Source organism: Sparus aurata, chromosome 21 (genome assembly GCF_900880675.1).
Source record: "Sparus aurata chromosome 21, fSpaAur1.1, whole genome shotgun sequence".
NCBI classification, from domain to species: domain Eukaryota; kingdom Metazoa; phylum Chordata; class Actinopteri; order Spariformes; family Sparidae; genus Sparus; species Sparus aurata.
In genome coordinates, this window is record NC_044207.1 from 1,315,393 (window position 1) to 1,334,181 (window position 18,789).

The window sequence follows — 18,789 nt, forward strand, 5'->3', positions numbered from 1 at the left end:
AATGTAATGTGCTGTAATGAAGTTTACGTTAAGAACCATTTTGACGAGATGCGATGTGAGCTAGGAGAGGTTAGAAAAACACATTTCTTCAGAGACTTCAAACACATTTGTTTTGTTATTACAGCTCAGCTACTTTGGATAAATGCAAAGGACAGGAAACAAAAAGTGTGCTGTGTCACAGGAGTGGTAAAGGTATACATCATGAAGTTCAGTTAATGAAAGTAATGTCACACACTGTTCAGAAATAAACAGCATTAAAGAGGCAGGTTTTGGATTAATGACTGCACATCAATGCAGCACTGACTTTATTCTCAAACACATTATTAAAATCTAAAAATAAGAAAATCTTCATGGTTGTTGTTTCCCGGAGTCCTTTCATCTGCCAACAATCACATTAATACAAAGAGATTGACAGTGAGAGATATGTCTCTCATCATCATCATCATTAACACTAAAAAAACACTTGATTTGATTAAAAAAACCGAAGAAAAAAAAACAACATTACAACACAGCCAACCCAGCAACAGTTATAGTTTCTTAAATAGCCTGTGTTCAGAGAAAGAGAGATGACAAAAGAGACCATGCAACCCATCAACCACTCTGCTTTCTCATCAACACTTCACACACGCACAATTTAGATCCAAATCAATTATCAACAGACATATGCCAGGAGGAGGAGCTGTCATCATACAAAGGTGTACATTTTCATTCCTTTTTTTCTAACAAAGAATTGTTTGACATTTCATTATTTCCACGACTAAAATACACTGAATTTCTACCCTGCTGATCTGAGCTTTACTGCCAGAGAACAATTACAGTCCTTTAATCATACACAATTATTTACAGCTGGTGCCTGGTTAAAAAGGCAACACCACCTCACTCGTTCTCTTATTTGTCTTTAGCTGAATTCAGCACAAAGAATTCAGCAATTGTGTGTATCATTTGGTTATCAACCCTTTGTTTGTGTACTGTGTTCTCTTGACTTTGGCTGTTAGAAGATACAGCAACTACCAGGTCCAAAAAACAAAACAAAACAAATTTAATTGGCTTTAAATCCACAGCTCAAACAATTACATTACAGTAATGTACAGTCGCTCTTCATTGCCATTTGGACCTGATGGTAAACACCATCTTTAAAAAATGAGGAACTACATACAAACTTTTTAGAGCAGACAGGAAACTAGACGAAAAATACCTCTCTGAGAGAGGTTGGAGCATATACACCTATCACAGCAGAGGACTTGTCCGCCTCTCCTCACTGCTATACACATTTTCTAATCATATTACAGCACGTCTCATGCTGTAAAGGATAAGTACAAAAAACACAGCCAATAGTAGATGTCAGCGAAGCCAAGGGACATGCAGGAGCTGGAAGAAAGTATTTCTTCTTCCTGTTCTTAACACTGTCCTGTTGTCAAGTATATGAGACATATTATTAATACAGAGAAATGTCCCCTTATTTTACAGCTCGGGCTCTAGTTTGAAGTGCTGAACTCTATTCAAATGTAGGTGGTCTCAGGGGATTGAGGTTGGAGTAGGCTGGCCTTGGTGTAGAGAGGTTCCATGGTGGCAGTAGATGGGCTTAGCTGATGTTTGGTGTCAGGGTCCTGAGATTAGCTCAGATAGAGATGTTTATCCCTCTGAAGACCTCTGCAGGAAGACAGGAGAAACAAAAAGTGAGGCCATATTAACCAACGAATTTAGTGGTTCACGCATCTGTCCCATTGTTTTAATACATATGGGGCTTATATTAAAAGGGACAGTTCATAGCAAGACCATAAAAACATGTTTCAGCCAGTGCTGCTGATACGTGTGTTTGGGTTAGGTCGGATAAAGTATGTGCTCAGGGGTAGAACCAGCGTCTTGTTATTGGAAGGTCGCTAGTTCGATTCCCCTTGTCTGCATGTCGAGGTGTCCTTGGGCAAGATACTGAACCCCAAACTGCTCCTGATGTGCTAGTCAGCACCTTGCATGGCAGCAACCACCATCAGTGTATGAATGTATGAATTACTCTAAGTCGCATTGGACAGAAGCGTCTGATAAATGCCCTTAAATGTAATGCTCTGTTACACCTGTGACCACAACCTGGAGCAGTGGTTCTTAATTATTTTTTGTCATGCCCCCCCTAGATTGAAATACTGTTGAGAAACTGATAATATTTAATTATTTATTTATGTGTCTGTATAAACCACTGTATGAGTTGCAGCATTCTGCATACAATCACCTGATTATCAAAATGATTTCATGCTGTCCGCTGCCAGAGTTTTTAGGCATAAACAAGTCTTTCCTCATCTCCGACCGTGTTCACGGTAAACCCAAGGGCTATGTAGGCATCGTCATATTTTCTGCTCCATAGTTCCCGACCGAAGGATAGGCAGAAGAGCTTGTGTTTGTCTCTTTTTTTATATTTGTGTGCTGGTGTCAACACGGAGTGTTTTATTTTGAAAAATAACCGGATGTTGTATTGTTATTTCAGCGCTTGATTTCCTGTCTGCTTGGTGCAAAATTCAGCTGAATTGCTGCGTCGTGCTCCGGCATCCGCCTGATTTATAAGTCCTGCGTATCTGTTCCGGAGGGCTCCGGACTGCCGGAGCTGGGACGGAGCAGATACGCAGCGCAGCAGACCTGCTGGAAATTAACCCCGAATTTCCACTGGATATGTGTCCGCTGCGTTACAGCTCCGATCCGGAGCTGCAGTGCAGCAGACACTTATCCAGTGGAAATTCGTCACGAGGCTGAGGAGTTCCCGCGATAATCACATAATCATTGCGACCGTAGTTATAGGTCTGTGTTATTAAAAACAACAACACAAAGTTTTCCCGACCGAAGAATCAGCAAAAGAGCTTGTGTTTGTCTCTTTTTGAGATTTGTGTGCACGGAGTGTTTTATTTTGAAAAGTAACCGGATGTTGTTTGTTATTTCGGCGCTTGACTTTCTGTCTGCTCGGTGCTAAATTCAGCTGAAATGCTGCGTCGTGCTCCGGCATCCGCCAGAAATAGAAGTCCTGCGTATCTGTGGGAGAAACCTATCAGCTCCGCTGGCGTGGCGGATATAACGCAGCGGACACTATGTGTCCCGCCCTGCCTCACGCCCCCCCCCCCCCCCCCCCCCCCCCCCCGACACCTCACGTGTGCTCCACTATTTGAGAAGTACTGCCCTAGAGTGATGTTACAATGTCCTGAGGTACACCTATACAGCTAACCAGCAAACATGAGATTTTTTATATATTTTTTAAACCTGCAACAGCTGCATGCTAATATCTACCCGTTGCCATGGTAATCAGTGCTCCAGTCCAAGGAGAGGTGGTGGCCCGGTGTGTGTCGTCCATGCTGGTGGTAGTCCATTGATGGTGACATCATTGCTCCACCTCCTATCTGCTGGTAGTCAGACTGGAGAGAGGGGGGGTAGCCCTGGAAGTAGTGAAGAAAATGTCTTCAGTACATGTCATGTATGCAGAGTGTAACAAAACCCGATTACAGTAAGAAAAGTATCATGGAAATGAAAAAAGTTTGCACGCCACATACAGAGGTGTACTTTGCTATCATAAGCTGTTCAAATCCAGACAAATAATATTCCAGCTGGATACCAGCTGAGCAATGCTATTGCAGTGGCACGATTTTGTGTGTCCTATCAATACAGGGGGTGGTGGAAGCAAAGTAAAATCAATTTCGTGGAAGTTTGATTGTCCCATTTTTTTCCCAAAATAGAGGGTAAAAATCTCTGAGTAAGTGGCCTCAGCAATATAGCTAAAACATTAAGTAGATTAATTCATTAGTTCTCTAAAATTTTACTGTTTATTGTCCCCCCCAACTATGAAATGGGATTTTCGCCCCTGTTTGTTAGTATACCTATGTTGCTAATCGATTAATTATTTAAGTCATGTTTCAACATTTGCTGGTCCCAGCTTCTTAATGTATGGGTTTAATGCTGTTCTATGTTATTTATGGCAGTAACTGAAGAGTCTTTGGGTTTTGTACTAAAGAGGCAAAATTTTAAGACGTCCCTTTGACCCGCTGATTGACTTGTTTCCCAGCTGGGTCAACAGTTGGAGATGAAGCAGTAGCTCATGGATGCAGTAAAAGCACTTTTAAATCCATAGTGATTGCCAAAATTTGCTTTAAAAATCACACTTCTCCTATGTCCACACTGACACAACACATTTACAATAATATTCGGTGTGACTTAAAAGTTGACATTATTACTAGAGATGCACCGATCGATCGGCAACTGATTGCAATCGGCCGATAATGCCCCTATCGGTTTTGATCGGGGTTCTCAAAATAGATCACGTCAGGCCGATCAGATGACGTTTAAGTATAAAGACAGTGCATTAACTGCATGCAGGGAGGGAATTTCATGGCCGCCGTTGCCCCGCACTTTGGCCTTGATGCCCTGTGAAAAAAGACTCATCGTACGGCCACAGTGGCCTCTGTGCCCCTGGCCCGGTCAGCGTAGCAAGCTTGCCCTGAATTACAGCCACCTGAGTGCACAGTAGTCACTCACAGTAACTTCGGTGAGTCCGCGGTTCGCGCAGGTGGAGTCTCGTCATCACGATGATCTCATGTGAAAGCCTCTCAAACAGCAGCAGTGTCTCAAAACAGAAGAACGACAAGTTTACAGCACAGCAAGCGAGCGCAGCCGGTTTTGACATGATACGTAACTGACTTATGTGGTAGGATTTAGTCCGGTAAATTTGGAAATATATTCACAGATTCGAACTTCCCGGATCAATAACTCATAAGTGAAACCTTGTTAAAACACAAACGACGGCTCTTTCCTACCGTAGTAAGGTAGACAACGAGCTACAACCGTATGTTAATCAAAAAGAGCGTCTGGACATTAACTCTGGTCTGTATGGTCAGCCGGCTGTGAGACGAGGGCGCAGGGACCGTCCACAAAGTGCAACACCGAAAAGAGAAACTACAAAAAATTCAATAACTTCACTATTGTTCAGAGTGTAGTGTCACCAAAATCACTCCACACATCAGTGGTCTCCTGCTGGTTATTCTACAATTTTTTGTTTGGAAAAAATGTGCTTTGCCATAATTTGGGGGAATTTATATTGGGAGAAATATTCAATAACACTAAAAACCACCTCACCCTAACCCTATACTTAACAAAAACTACTTTCTAATGTAACTTTAATTTTTGGTTGGATTTTGGTATTGGAAAATGTTTTAATACACAATCCATGTCTTATTATAAATTAGGATGTTATGGTATCAGTCTAAAAGGTAAATCAACACATTTTACTCAGTGGCCTTTGTGCCCTGTCACGTGGCCTTGGTGCCCCTGAAAAAAAAAGTGAAGGCCAAATGGACATGCTCCTAAAATGACAAAATTCCCACCCTGACTGCATGCATTCCCACTAGTAAGCTACAGTTGCTCTATGTAAGCTGAGTCCAAGTTGTCTCTAAGAGAGTCTCTAGAGTGTGAAATATTGCACATTGCCTCAGCCTGCAATAAAACGGTGGTCAATTCATGATACTTTCTTATCTCCTAATTTTTATACTTAATAATACAATGTCAATGTTGTGTAAGAAGAATCATTAATTAAATATATGAAAGTTACACAAGACAACAATAAAGAGGAATTTATGGATTTGACGCTGTGATCGGTGATCGGCAATATCGGGATCGGCAGATACTGCTTTTGGTGATCGGTGATCGGCCCCAAAAATCCTGATCGGTGCATCTCTAATTATTACATCATTATGTCCCCCTGCAAATAAATGTCCATGAATCCACTAGTGAGTTATAAGAGTTATTATAAAAAAGTAATCCAGTGATAGTTGTCTGTACATCCACATGTGCTGGAAACAGGAACTGCTAATAGATCGTGTACTTTTAATTTGCCAAATTTAAAAGTGTCATACTTTGAGGAACTAACGTCACTGAGAAGAATTTACCAAGGACAGTCCTGGAAAACGTCTTGAAGTTTGTTGAGAAGGCACAGCCATCCCAACACACTGAGGTGAGAAATGACAGACATGGAAACATCTGGCAATACAGACACGTTAAAGCAACTCAACAGATGCTCTGACCTGGAGGAGTAAGGACATCAAGACAGCACATCTGAGAGATTACAAGAGAAGTGGGTGAACAACTTTGAGGTAACTCCTAAGCAGATACTGGTAGTAGATCTCATAGCAACAAAGTTGCTGTGCCGGTTGTACCGGCGATCGTCATGGGAAACGTGAGGTCTCTGGGGAACAAGACGGACGAGTTTGCCGCGCTGATAAAGGCTCAGAGGGAATATCCTGAGTGCAGTGTGTTGTGTTTCACGGAGACATGGTTTCACTCGCACATCCCGGACCACAGCGTGGCGATTCCCGGCTTCAGCACTGTTCGGGCGGACAGGGACGTGTCAAGCAGCGGAAAGAAGAAAGGAGGAGGGATTGCACTGTACGTGAGTGAGAGGTGGTGTAATCCCGGACATGTTCACGTGAAGGAATGTCTCTGTACCCCAGACATTGAACTGTTGACTGTGGGGATGAGGCCTTATTATTTTCCCCGGGAATTCACGTCCGCCATCATTATCGGTGTGTACGTTCCTCCTTCAGCTAATGCAGCGCTGGCCTGTGACGTCATCCACTCCGCTGTTGCCCAGATACAGACACAGCATCCTAACGCATTTATTGTCATCACTGGGGATTTTAATCATGTCTCACTGGACAAAACCCTCCCAACATTTCACCAGTATGTTGACTGCCCCACCAGAGACTGTAACACACTGGATCTGTTGTATGCAAATGCTAAGGATGCATACAGTCCCACAGCCCTCCCCCCTCTTGGAAGATCTGACCACAACCTGGTTCTGCTGACCCCTAAGTATATCCCCCTTGTTCAGCGGCAGCATGTCCACACTAGGAGCGTGAGGAGGTGGACTCATGAGGCTGCTGACGCACTACAGGACTGCTTTGAGTCGACAGACTGGGATGCACTTGTTGAGCCACATGGAGAGGATCTTAACAGCATGACCGACTGCATCACAGAATACATCAGGTTCTGTGAACACACCACCATGCCAACCCGGACTGTACACTGCTTCCCTAATAATAAGCCGTGGATCACCAATGACCTGAAAACTCTTCTTAACAAGAAGAAGAGGGCGTTCAGGTCTGGGGACAGGGAAGAACTGAGGAGAGTGCAGCATGATCTCAGGGATATGCTGAGGGCCTGTAAAGACGCCTACAGGAGGAAGCTGGAGGCCAAACTCCAGCAGAACAATGTGAGGGATGTGTGGACTGGTATGAAGCAGATCACTGGGTGTAAGGTGAGCGGCAGACAGTCATCGGGCAGCCTGGAGAGGGCAAACGAGCTGAACAGATTCTTCAATAGGTTCAGTTCACAGCATTCTGTCGTCTCCCTGACACCCCCAGACCCCCACACACCCTCACTGCCCCAAATGCTTCCTCCCCTCCCCCCTCACTCCCCTGCAGTGCAGCACCTCTCCTCCTCCTCCTCCTCCTCCACCTCATCCTCCACCAGCAGCCTCCCCCGCATGACTGTGACTGCAGGCCAGGTTAGGAGACAGCTGGAGAGACTCCACCAGCAGAAGGCTGCAGGCCCTGACGGTATCAGCCCCAGGATCCTGAAGACATGTGCCAGCCAGCTGTCTCCTGTCCTACAACACCTCTACAACCTGAGCCTGGGTCAGGAGAGAATACCGGTGCTTTGGAAGACTTCCTGCCTGGTTTCTGTTCCAAAGAAGTCGACACCATCAGACCTCAATGACTATCGACCAGTGGCCCTCACATCTTACGTCATGAAGGTGCTGGAGAGACTGGTTTTGGCCAACCTGAGGCCGCAGGTGAGAGCCCTGCTAGATCCTCTGCAATTTGCTTACCAGCCCCACTTGGGAGTTGATGACGCTGTCATCTACCTGCTGCAACGAGCCCATTCGCACCTGGATGGTGGAGGAGGCACTGTGAGAATCACATTCTTTGATTTCTCTAGTGCTTTTAACACCATTCAGCCACTGCTACTGGGGGAGAAGCTGCGGGTGATGGGTGTAGACGACACGACAATCTCCTGGATTACTGACTACCTGACTTGTCCGTATGGGCAGTGTTCTGTCTGATGCGGTGGTTAGTGATACAGGAGCTCCACAGGGGACTGTGCTGTCTCCTTTCCTGTTCACCTTATACACCACTGACTTTCAGTACAACATCGGGTCGTGTCACCTGCAAAAGTTTTCTGACGACTCGGCTGTTGTTGGATGTATAAGTGAGGGACAGGAGGAGGAGTACAGGGCACTGGTAGACAACTTTGTGGAGTGGACTGGACAGAATCACCTGCGGCTGAACATCAGCAAGACCAGAGAGATGGTGATAGATTTCAGGAAGAAGAGGAAGACGGCTTTCCAACCTCTGTGCATTCTGGGAAGGGATGTGGAGGCGGTGGAGGAGTACCTGGGTGTTACCATCAACCACAGACTGGACTGGAGATCTAACACTGAAGCTGTGTACAAGAAGGGGATGAGCAGACTTTACTTCTTGAGGAAGCTGAGATCCTTCAACGTGTGCAGCAAGATGTTGGAGATCTTTTATCAGTCTGTGGTGGCCAGTGTACTTTTCTTTGCTGTGGTTTGTTGGGGAAGCAGCATTGGAGCCAGTGACACCAACAGACTCAACAAACTGATCAGGAGGGCTGGCTCTGTGATTGGCTGCAAACAGGACACTCTGGAGGCTGTGGTGGAGAGGAGGACACTGAAAAAACTGTTATCCATCATGGATAATCCTCTCCACCCTCTCCACCTCACACTGGTCAGACAGCGGAGCACCCTCTCTGGAAGGCTGCTTCAGCTTCGCTGTCGTAGCAACAGATACAGGAAATCTTTCCTGCCACAATCCATCACTTTATACAATAACTCTCTCACCTCTGCCTGACAGAGAACTCTGGTCTCTCTACTGTTTTGTTGTATATATTATTATTGTTATAGTATATTTTGCATATTTTGTTTTGTTGTACATATTATTATTTATTGTTTATAGCACACCGTGCACTGTATATATACACTATGTTTATATTGGATTCTATTTATGTTATAGATAGATAGATAGATAGAATTACTTTAATGATCCCAGACTGGGAAATTATTTACGAATGTACGTTATGTACGAAGTGTTTTATTTGCTGACCCACTACTGCTGTAACAAAATAATTTCCCAGTCTGGGATCATTAAAGTAATTCTATCTATCTATCTATCTAAAGTCAGCCATCAAAAACAACAAGTTGGCAGACAAGAGGCAGAACATCTACGGGTGAAGATATCATCAACGCTTTCTAATGCAAAAGCAACCCCTCCACCCTCACCACTGAGGAAAGGAAGGCCCTGCATCACTCAAAAGAGACCTGAACATCACCATCTCGCTAGCAGACAAAGGAAGATGCACTGTGGCGCTCAACACAGTGGACTACACCACCAAAGTCACCAAACTGTTCAGTGATACTAACAACTATTAGACTCTGAGGTGAAATCCTACCAACAGCTACAAAAAGATGGTTGTAGAATATCTGCAAAAACTGGGAAAAGACAAAACAGACTGTACTGTACCCAGCAGAAGCCATCCCATTCATCTATGAACTCCTAAGTGCTGTACCATAGGCAACTGGACTTCCTCACTTTTCCAGAACTGAAGAGGCCTCTTTGATGAGAGGTTTAACATCATCAAGAAACTGAAACAAGTCCAGCTGCCTACGATACAGTAGTTAGCAATACCATGACCTGGATGAATGAGAACCTCCATCAACATCGGGCTGAGACTGTGCTGATAAAGAAAGAGGGGAAGGAGAAGGAACAGAAGCACACCAGGGGAGCACTTTAAAAGCGTGGCTACCAAAAACGGACCGTAGTCATATCTTGGTTCACTTTGAACCTAGAAACACGCTGAGGCAGAAATTTGTCCATCCTAAGGACAAAACACCCAGGCATAAACAGAGTGATGTAGTTTATGCTGTTCAGTGTAGCAGGACTGCAAAGATGTGTAAACTGGAGAGACAATACAACCTCTCCATAAATGAATGGCACAACACAGGAGGGCCAACGCCAGAGTCCAGACTCCGCTGTCCACTTACATCTGAAGGAGAGGCTTAATTCCTTTGAGGAACACAATGTTAACATTTTGACCAGAGAAGACAGATGGTTTGAAAGAGGAGTAAAAGAATCCAGATGTCAAAGTGGAACGACTGTCTTTGAACAGAGGAGGTGGCCTACCACATCACTAATCACCCACCTACAATGCTGTACTTGAGTTCTCTCCACAGACAGCTTAACAGCCATTCACACCTGGGCTCACCTAGCCTCAGCAACCCACATGAAAGCTGGTTGGGTCAACAGAGTCTGTGAGTGTCCATACCGATTCTGTAGGAACACTTTGGTTTAAAGCCCTGCAGCTTCCCTCCAGTTAGAACTGAAGATGCCTCTTGGATGAGAGGTGAAACGTCTTCAAGAAACTGAAACAAGTCCAGTTAACTGGATGACTGAGAACTTTCACCAACACTTGTAAAAACATTTATAATCTATGTTTAAACATGAAACTATGATTTTACTAAAAAAATAGATCAGGCAATATATTGTAATATTTGCAATATACCGCATTGATGTCCAGCTTTAAAAAATCCATATTTTGAAAAAACAAAAAACAAATTGAAGAAGTTGTTGAAAATTAGGAAGCGAACAACTTCTCTCTTTGACTGTTTTACAGTCGTTTATTGAACACAAGACTAAAAAGTCTTCGGCTGGAAAACTGCTAAACTCTATGATCTCCTCAGTTGCCATCGTTACCCACCGCTTTGTAATCGTACTTCTCTGTTGCCATGGTTACTCACTGACGCTTACTAGGGGTATAGCCTAACAGTCTGTTGTCAGTGAGGAGAAACTAACCAAATGGTGAATTATGTCCGCTCAGTCCACTACAATATCATGTTTTAAATGGGTTGTGGATAGCCCAAAACTTTCGCTTGTAGTACGGCTAGTTGCCTCAAATTGCCAGGTGCCATTTCCGGCAGAGTGAATAAGTCAGTCAGAGAAGCTAGAAGCAGCATTTTGATATCATTAAATGTCCTTGGTACATTCACATGAAATCCAGTTAAATGCTGCAGGCTTGTGTGGCAGTGTGGGGCTCTGATCCTGTGGTCTGTGAGTGCGACAAGTTGGGAACCCCTGTTGATCAGTTTGAAGAAAGGCGAAGCTGCATGCTGTACCTCCTCAAGATCATTTGTCCTCATCGATGGATTAAAAATAGTAATAATCTGGCTGGCATCCTGGTTGTTTCTGCTGTGTGTTTTAAACTGGGGCACAAAACTGAACCGAGTGATGACAAGTGAAACATCGTGCTACACCGAGAAATGTATGTTGCGTTCCCTCTGGATGTCTAGCTAATGTACCATTCGGCTCTGCCTCTTGTGTCAGTGGTTCATTTTATTTGTCATGATTTGTGCCCCTATCATGTGCATGAAAACACCAGCTTCAGGCGTATGGTCAACACTATAGTGACAATAAGGAATACTACATTTCAGTTCACTGTGTTCACTGTTAAGACAGTGACACAAGAATATAAAACAAGCAGTTTATTTTCATGTGATGTTGACAGTCTGTTCAGGGACAGTAAGAATACTGTCACCTACAAAAGAACACTTAAAGCTGTAGTCTGTAACTACTTTTTGGTTATATTTGCTAAAATTGTCATTATGTTCTGACAGCAGAATAAGACTAAGGTCAGCTGTGTAAAAATCCACTGTCTGTGGCTCCACCCAGTGGCTGTGATTTGATTTGCAAGAATCTACTGCTCCCGGCTAAATACAACCAATCAGAGCCAAGGGGAGCGTCTGAGAAGTGTCAATTACTCTTGTGCACATGCATACTCAGCACTGGCCTTCCCCCGCGCAGGCGCAGCGCCTGCTCTTACCTGGTCAGATACTTTTATGCCAAAACAATGGCGGAGAACAGACAACAACAACAGTGCCGAAAAATGTCCCACCATTGCCCATGTCAGAGAGAAGAAATAAGAAAACTGATGAAGAGCAGCAGTGTAAAAACAAAGAATTTGACAGAGAGAAAACAAGGATAAATATCGGAGCATCATTTCAGAGGTGGTGGCTGCAGGATTTGTAAGGACTCAAGAGCGACGCAGAGTTAGCTGCTTTTCTGCTGGACAAGTAAGGACCACTGCTTGAAATATATTTCATTCTGTGTTTTAACCACAAGGCTATGGTGGTAGGGGTTACAGTTTTGCAATAGTGCATATGGCCGTATGATGTCGCTGTCGAGCTACATAGCTTGTTGCTAAATCTAGCTTGTTAGCTTGTATGCTAACTCTGGTGTTTAGCTTTGTGTTTATGGCGTCTGGTTAGCAAAAGTGTCTTTCAAGTGACCGGGCAGTTATAATAACATTTGGGTTCATGACGCTCTGAAGTGGTGGAATTGGTTTAGAGAAATAATGTTACTCATGATTCAGAAAGGCAGCATGGTGATGATGATTACCTGAATGATTAGCTGGTAAGTTTGTCTACAGTGATCACAATGAGGCACTCGTCAATGTAATGTAGTTGTATTGGTCAGAAATAGAACAATCAGTGTTTATATTGTTGTTGTTATATTGAATGCGCCATCTTATTTATCTGGCGTCATCTGTTACCGTGGTTACAAGCCTCCTCGTGCACAGCAGGCTCTTCTGTGGTGAGGGGCTTTGAAGACAGGGCTGCAGGCAGCAGAGAGGAAGAAGGAGGGACCTGGGAGCTGTATCATTCAAATCTTCTGGCTAAATCCACTTTTTTCTCAAAACTCGCTTTAATGCACTTAATTTTCATGTTTTTTGAAACGGCGCAAACCTGCCAATGCCAAATTTTGATTAAATAGTTTTGACCTAATTTGTCCGCTGTATCATCAATATAAGGTGATGTATCAAGACTACCCAGATTGAACATAGCAACTTGTATTTCAGCTCTGTTTAGCTACATTTTCAGTGAACTATGTGGAATATCACAATATATTGCAATATGCATTGTATTGCAATATATCGTGATGCATATTGTGAAGTCTTTGCCAATACCCCGCCCTACATGAAACAGGTCAAACTTGTTGGCAAAACTGGTTAAAATGTAAAATTCTTTGCATTCATCACAGCGTTACTGTGCAGTTTTGAACATGAGATGCTGTCACAGTAATTTTTTTTTTACATCCTCCTTCAACATGAATGAGTCCACAGACTAAGCTGATGGTTTTAGCAAGCCAACTTTTAGCACTTCTCTGTAAATAGTTTCTGATGAACAGGGACATGAATGAAAGCAACTAAATTGAAAAAGAGGATCAGTCACAGTTTCATTAGTAGTAATTACAGAGTTTTGAGTGTTTGGCTAATTTTATCATCTGCCAGGAGGGGAGAGGAAGAAGCAGGGGAAGAGGAGGAGGAGGAGGAAGAGGAAAATGAGGGGAGCATGTCTTAGACCATAAGACACTTTGAAGGAGGAGAGAGACATGGAAAGAGAGAAAAATGAGTTCTGGAGTGTGTGTACATGTGTATGTGCGTGTGTGTGAGTGAGAGAGAGAGAGAAAAGAGAGAGAGAGAGAGAGAGAGGCTGAATTGGAAGTTAATCTGAGTGTTGTGAGTGAAAGAGGAGAAAGAAGAGGACAGCAGGTGGTTTGGTTCCCCCCCCCCCCCACCTAACCTATTCATCCATTGTTGAGCAAATTCTTCTCCTTCACTCCTTCACAAAGACCCCATCTGCCTCTTTTGTATCTCTCTCTCTCCTCTCTCCCCCTTCCCCCATCATTCTCACTCTTCTTACTCAGTGAAAAAAGTTTAAAGCTCTGTCACTGTGTCCTCTCTTTCTTTCCTTCACTTTTTCTTTTTGTTTGCTCTCTTCTATTGTAATAATATGCAAAATGTGGGAGAGGGGGGGATTATGGGAGTGAGGGATTTAAAAGTGCACCATAAAAAGGGGGATAAAATGGGAAATGAGAATCAGAGGCAATCCTTCCCCCCATTTTAATTATTTGCAGGAAATATGCATACATTTCATATATATATGTATATATATATATATATATATATATATGTATATATATATATATATATATATATATATATATATGTATATATATATATATATATATATATATATATATATATATATATATATATATATATATATATATATATATATATGTATATACAGTGATGTTGATAGGTTTTTAATGTAGTGAGTCCCCGGGACCCACAGGTGGTGAGTTGAGTGGGTCCCTGGGAAATTCAATGGGTCCCGACTCCCCAGTTAAAAAAATGTATTTCTTTCTTATATTATTCTATTTGTTACATTTTATTGAGTGTTAAACACCTTTGATGGTGGTATGATATGGTTATAATAAACAGATATATTCATGTATGTTCAAAATGTATCTGAAATTAAACAAATAAAATTCCAAATCTGAAAAGTTTATTGCAAAACAACTGTCACAGTGGCATGACATATGACATTCAAATCAAACAGCATTTTTGTAGCAACATAAATAGCACCAAAATAAATTACTAAAATTCAAATACCTGACCTGCAATAGGTTTTATCTTTTTCTTTGGTGGCATTTTTGCATTCTCCTTTTCCTGCTTACTCGAGAAAAAACGGGATCTCGTTGGAAGCGCTATGTATGCGCAGATGCCGTTTGGGCAAAACAAAATGGCGGCTGCCATTCAATGTAGTTTTCATCACCACCACCGGATTATGTTTTATTTATTTCATTACAGCACGTCCCCTAAACGTTAAAACATAATTGACACGAATGAGCACAGCATCAAGCAGTGGAAACGTGGGTTTATTTACTATGACGTTCGTATTTTAAATTGTTGAAATCAGAGGTGTAGCAAGCTTTTCAAAAGTGCGGGGGATGGATGTGGTGGTGGTGTTTTTTTAAAACAATTTTGGGTCGGGGGGTGATGATAAATGACACTGAAACATTAAATCTGTGTCTATAATAACCACACCCTGACATGTAAATGTGACATCTGTCTGGATTCATTTAATTATAATATAATATAATATTTATAATAGAAGCCTACTGCAACTGTACTTTTTTTTTTACCATTAAATGTTATTTTATACATTATCATATTTTATAATGTTCTGTCATGGACTATGTCACTCCACTGTTAACAGAAAAGAGAGCTGCTCACTGCCAGTTGCAGCTTCTTATCTTGATCTGCAGTCTTTGTTAATTTTTTGTCATGATTGTTATTATTAATACTTAGATTATCAAAAATCACAGTTACATGTCAGGATGTGGTTATTATAGACAGATTAAATATTTAACTGTCATATGTCATCACAATAACAGCGTTACATACATTAGCAGCTGTAAACACATAAAAACATTATAAAACACATCATGTGGTTTGGTGTCGACCTGTATACTGAACGTATCAGGAGTAATCAACGTTTATAATCATCAGAGAACGTTTCAGACATTGTTTTTGGTTGCTCTCCGTTTCCAGAGAATTCACAGAGGAGCTTGAGAAGTTCGTTACATTTTCATCGCGGATTTTTGTGAGGAGGGAATTAAACGCCTGTCCCAAATAAACGCCTGGTCTGTTAAGTGGTTGAGACAAATACACGCCCAGCTATTTTTTGGTATTTTACGGTAGATCCCGCCTCATCAGCACGAGCTGAACAATAAATCTAACATAGCAAGAGAGGCGGGACTTAAGGCAGAACAGCCAATCATCAGCCGGTCATTCCCAAAGCCGGTGTCATGTTTGAAGCAGCAACAGGAGAGGGAGAGGAGGCAGCTGCAGCGAGCACAGACTTAGACAGAACTGCAGAAAAACTGCAGAAAAAGTGTGGGTGTTGAACCCTCTCACCGGGAAAAGTGTGGGTGTTAAAACACACACATCCCCCACATAGTCTAGCAGCAAGTCCTCAAAAAAGGCTTTAGTTTTTGAGATACCCCTACCCGAGGTAGAACAAAACACAACTGTGTTTTTTTTAATCTTTAGGGTCTCCTATTAATGAAATGGGATGTTGTGAACTTTTATTTTGGGGCAAAATTAGTTTTGGGGGGTATTATTTAGAACTACCCCAATATCTGTAAAAAAGACAAATTAGGCCTGTGCGCATAATGGAAAGATGACAAAAAAGCCCATCACTTGAGAATGCTCACTCTTTTCCTAATAATATTTGCTGAGCTATGAACCAGGTGTCTGTCCTACATCACCAGTCAGTCAGACATTAATTCACTTAAAAAAATCCTGACAAATGAACCTGAAAACATAGCTGTAATTTAGGCGGAAATTGCATTTTTGTGGTAATAGGAAAGGGGGACTCCTTCACTTTTCTCTCATTTAACAAACAATCATAAATTCCTTTCAAATACACTATTACAGCATTCCCTAAGATGTTGTTGAACAATACCCAGTGGTTGTATGGAGATACCTAGTACAGTTTTATTGTAAATAAGATATCTTTAGACCAACCTCTTCTCTAAAAACAGCCAAATTAGGTCATTCCGAGTGAGTGATGGGTGTTATGATAGCCTATAAGTTAAGAATGGTCACTCCAATGGTCATCATACTTGGAGAAGAAAAAAACTGGTGATTGTACTACATGACCATGTAGTCAGAATGTGTGTTACATCATAAAGTCAAGTTAATCTAAAATTACAAGCCGCTAACACAATAGAGACACAGGCTTTAAATAGAATGATTTTATTGAAACAATAACACATTTAAATCAATATCTTCAATGTAAATCAAAGCTTAAGATTGGAAAAGTATCATTAAAAAGTCTAAATGTGTAATAATAACGGTAAAAAAAATTCATTTGATATTTATAGTGCCACTCACAATGCTTCTACTTAATTTCATGGGCACAACAAAGAACATGTGAACAGTCAGTTGAGAGAAGTGTGTGTGTGTGTGTGTGTGTGTGTGTATGTGTGTGTGTGTGTGTGTGTGTGTGTGTGTGTGTGTGTGTGTGGACATACAGCTTGTGCTGAATCGATGAAGTAATACTGGTATGTCAAATGTCAGGTTCATCAGACACTTTTGGTCACACACTTGGTCTACATGTTGTTCAAATGCATCCTCTGTTGGCGGCAGATTTGCAGAGGCTGCATCTGTAGTTGATGCAAGTATGAATCTCAGTTCATCCAAGATGCAGGAGTGCATATTCTATTGCTACTGGCAAAGAGGCTTCCAAACATGGATAGAGTCCAAAGTGGGCCAGATCTTTGAGCTCACTGAGATCTGTCTTGTGCTTGGTAAACGCTGTATTCTTTCCTATACTGTATAAACTGCTTGTTGTGTCAGACAGTGAGTGCGTGACATGCTGGAAGATACCTTGAAATGTCTTTTCAAAGTTTTTGAGATATGGTGTTGATGGGGACATATCTCTCTCTCATTCCATGGCCTGCATGCATGTACACTATGGACGAGCCAAACATTAGCATTTGATTGTTCCTAGCTAACGTGTTTAACATTGTTTGTGTACAGAGTTTAGGAAAAAGAAGGTTTTTGAACTACGCACGTTAGCTGCTGCATCTGTGGCGCAAAGTTACATGTTGTGTCGAGCCTTCTTAGTGTTCTAAAAATAGCGATTTTGATGCCATCGTATCTCTGACCCCATTACTCCCGTTCAAAATTAACGTGCCCGAAAACCAAATTACAGTAAATCTTAAAAGTGCGTCTTTTGTCGTAATTATGCTTTTACACGAAGGTTTGACTCATCTTAAATCGCAAAATAAAGCCTCGGTTGCTTTTTGGCGAGAGTTTCACTTTAATGGAAATCTATTTTGATAAGATTCACAAATTCAATATTCAGAACAATCTCTTTTACACTTTAAAACAGAAGTGTATCAATAAATTGATTTAGTTGGGAATTACAAGCCTCTGAATCCAGAGAAGCGCTGCACATGAGGATGGGAAGCTTGAATGCTGAAATGTTTTCGAGGTTGCAATAACCATTAAACAAAAGCTAATATTAGCAGTCCAACAAGTTCCTACATGTGGCCGACGTTACTGTTTCATAGTGTTACACTATACGACAATGAAGGCCTGAATTAATTCTAAAACATCAACATACATGTTGACACATTGGGAGTGGAACATACTGAATGTAGTCTAATCAAACAGTGACATTGGCTCTGTCAGATCTGCTATGTTTATATCTCATTAACTTATGTTAACGTTCAACCTCTTCATAGCAAACAGCATGTATTTCACACCCAGGCTTAAAACTATCTGTCTGAGATGTGTGTGTTGATTAACAGTGTTGGGCAAGTTACTCCAAACATGTAATGCATTATTTATTACTTGTTACTGCCATTTAAAAGTAATTCATTATAATATTACTGTCTTTGAATTGTAAGACATCATACTACTATTGCATTACTTTTAAGTTACTTTCACCAAAATTCACAACCAACAACACTGAAAACAACAGTTTTTGAAATGGCTGGCCATGCTGAACATGAATTGCAGTGTTAAAATTGAAACATTTGGGGTGCGCTACCTGTTTCAGTGCCATGAGAAATCAATATGTGTCAAAACTTTTTGTATGTCAACACCTTGGTCTCTTATTAATATAAGGGAAAGCTGATTGCACCATACATTTTCTAAAAGCTTATGTCCTCTAGATGTGATTTAACATGCATGATGCATGGACATCTCCCACCTTCCTCTATGTATCAGGAACAGTACATATTCCTATAATGCATCTACATTTTATTGAATGGTTTTTGAAATACACACTGATTTTTTCTGATATATAGGAAGATACAATGTTGCCTCTTTTAAGCA

At 41.7% G+C, this 18,789-nt stretch overlaps 1 protein-coding gene across 5 annotated transcripts in view; it reads right to left on the reverse strand.

Annotated features, from left to right (window-relative positions):
* Positions 1-267: 267 nt before the first annotated feature.
* Positions 268-18,789, reverse strand: part of tox (thymocyte selection-associated high mobility group box) — a 163,139-nt gene continuing 144,617 nt past the window's right edge. For all 5 annotated transcript variants that reach the window (XM_030403188.1, XM_030403187.1, XM_030403189.1 and 2 more), the window contains 2 exons: positions 3,265-3,410; positions 268-1,650 (listed from right to left, as the gene is read on the reverse strand). In XM_030403188.1, coding sequence (XP_030259048.1) covers positions 1,614-1,650; positions 3,265-3,410 — 183 coding nt within the window. In that variant the 3' untranslated portion in view covers positions 268-1,613. The remainder of the gene's footprint in view (positions 1,651-3,264; positions 3,411-18,789) is intronic.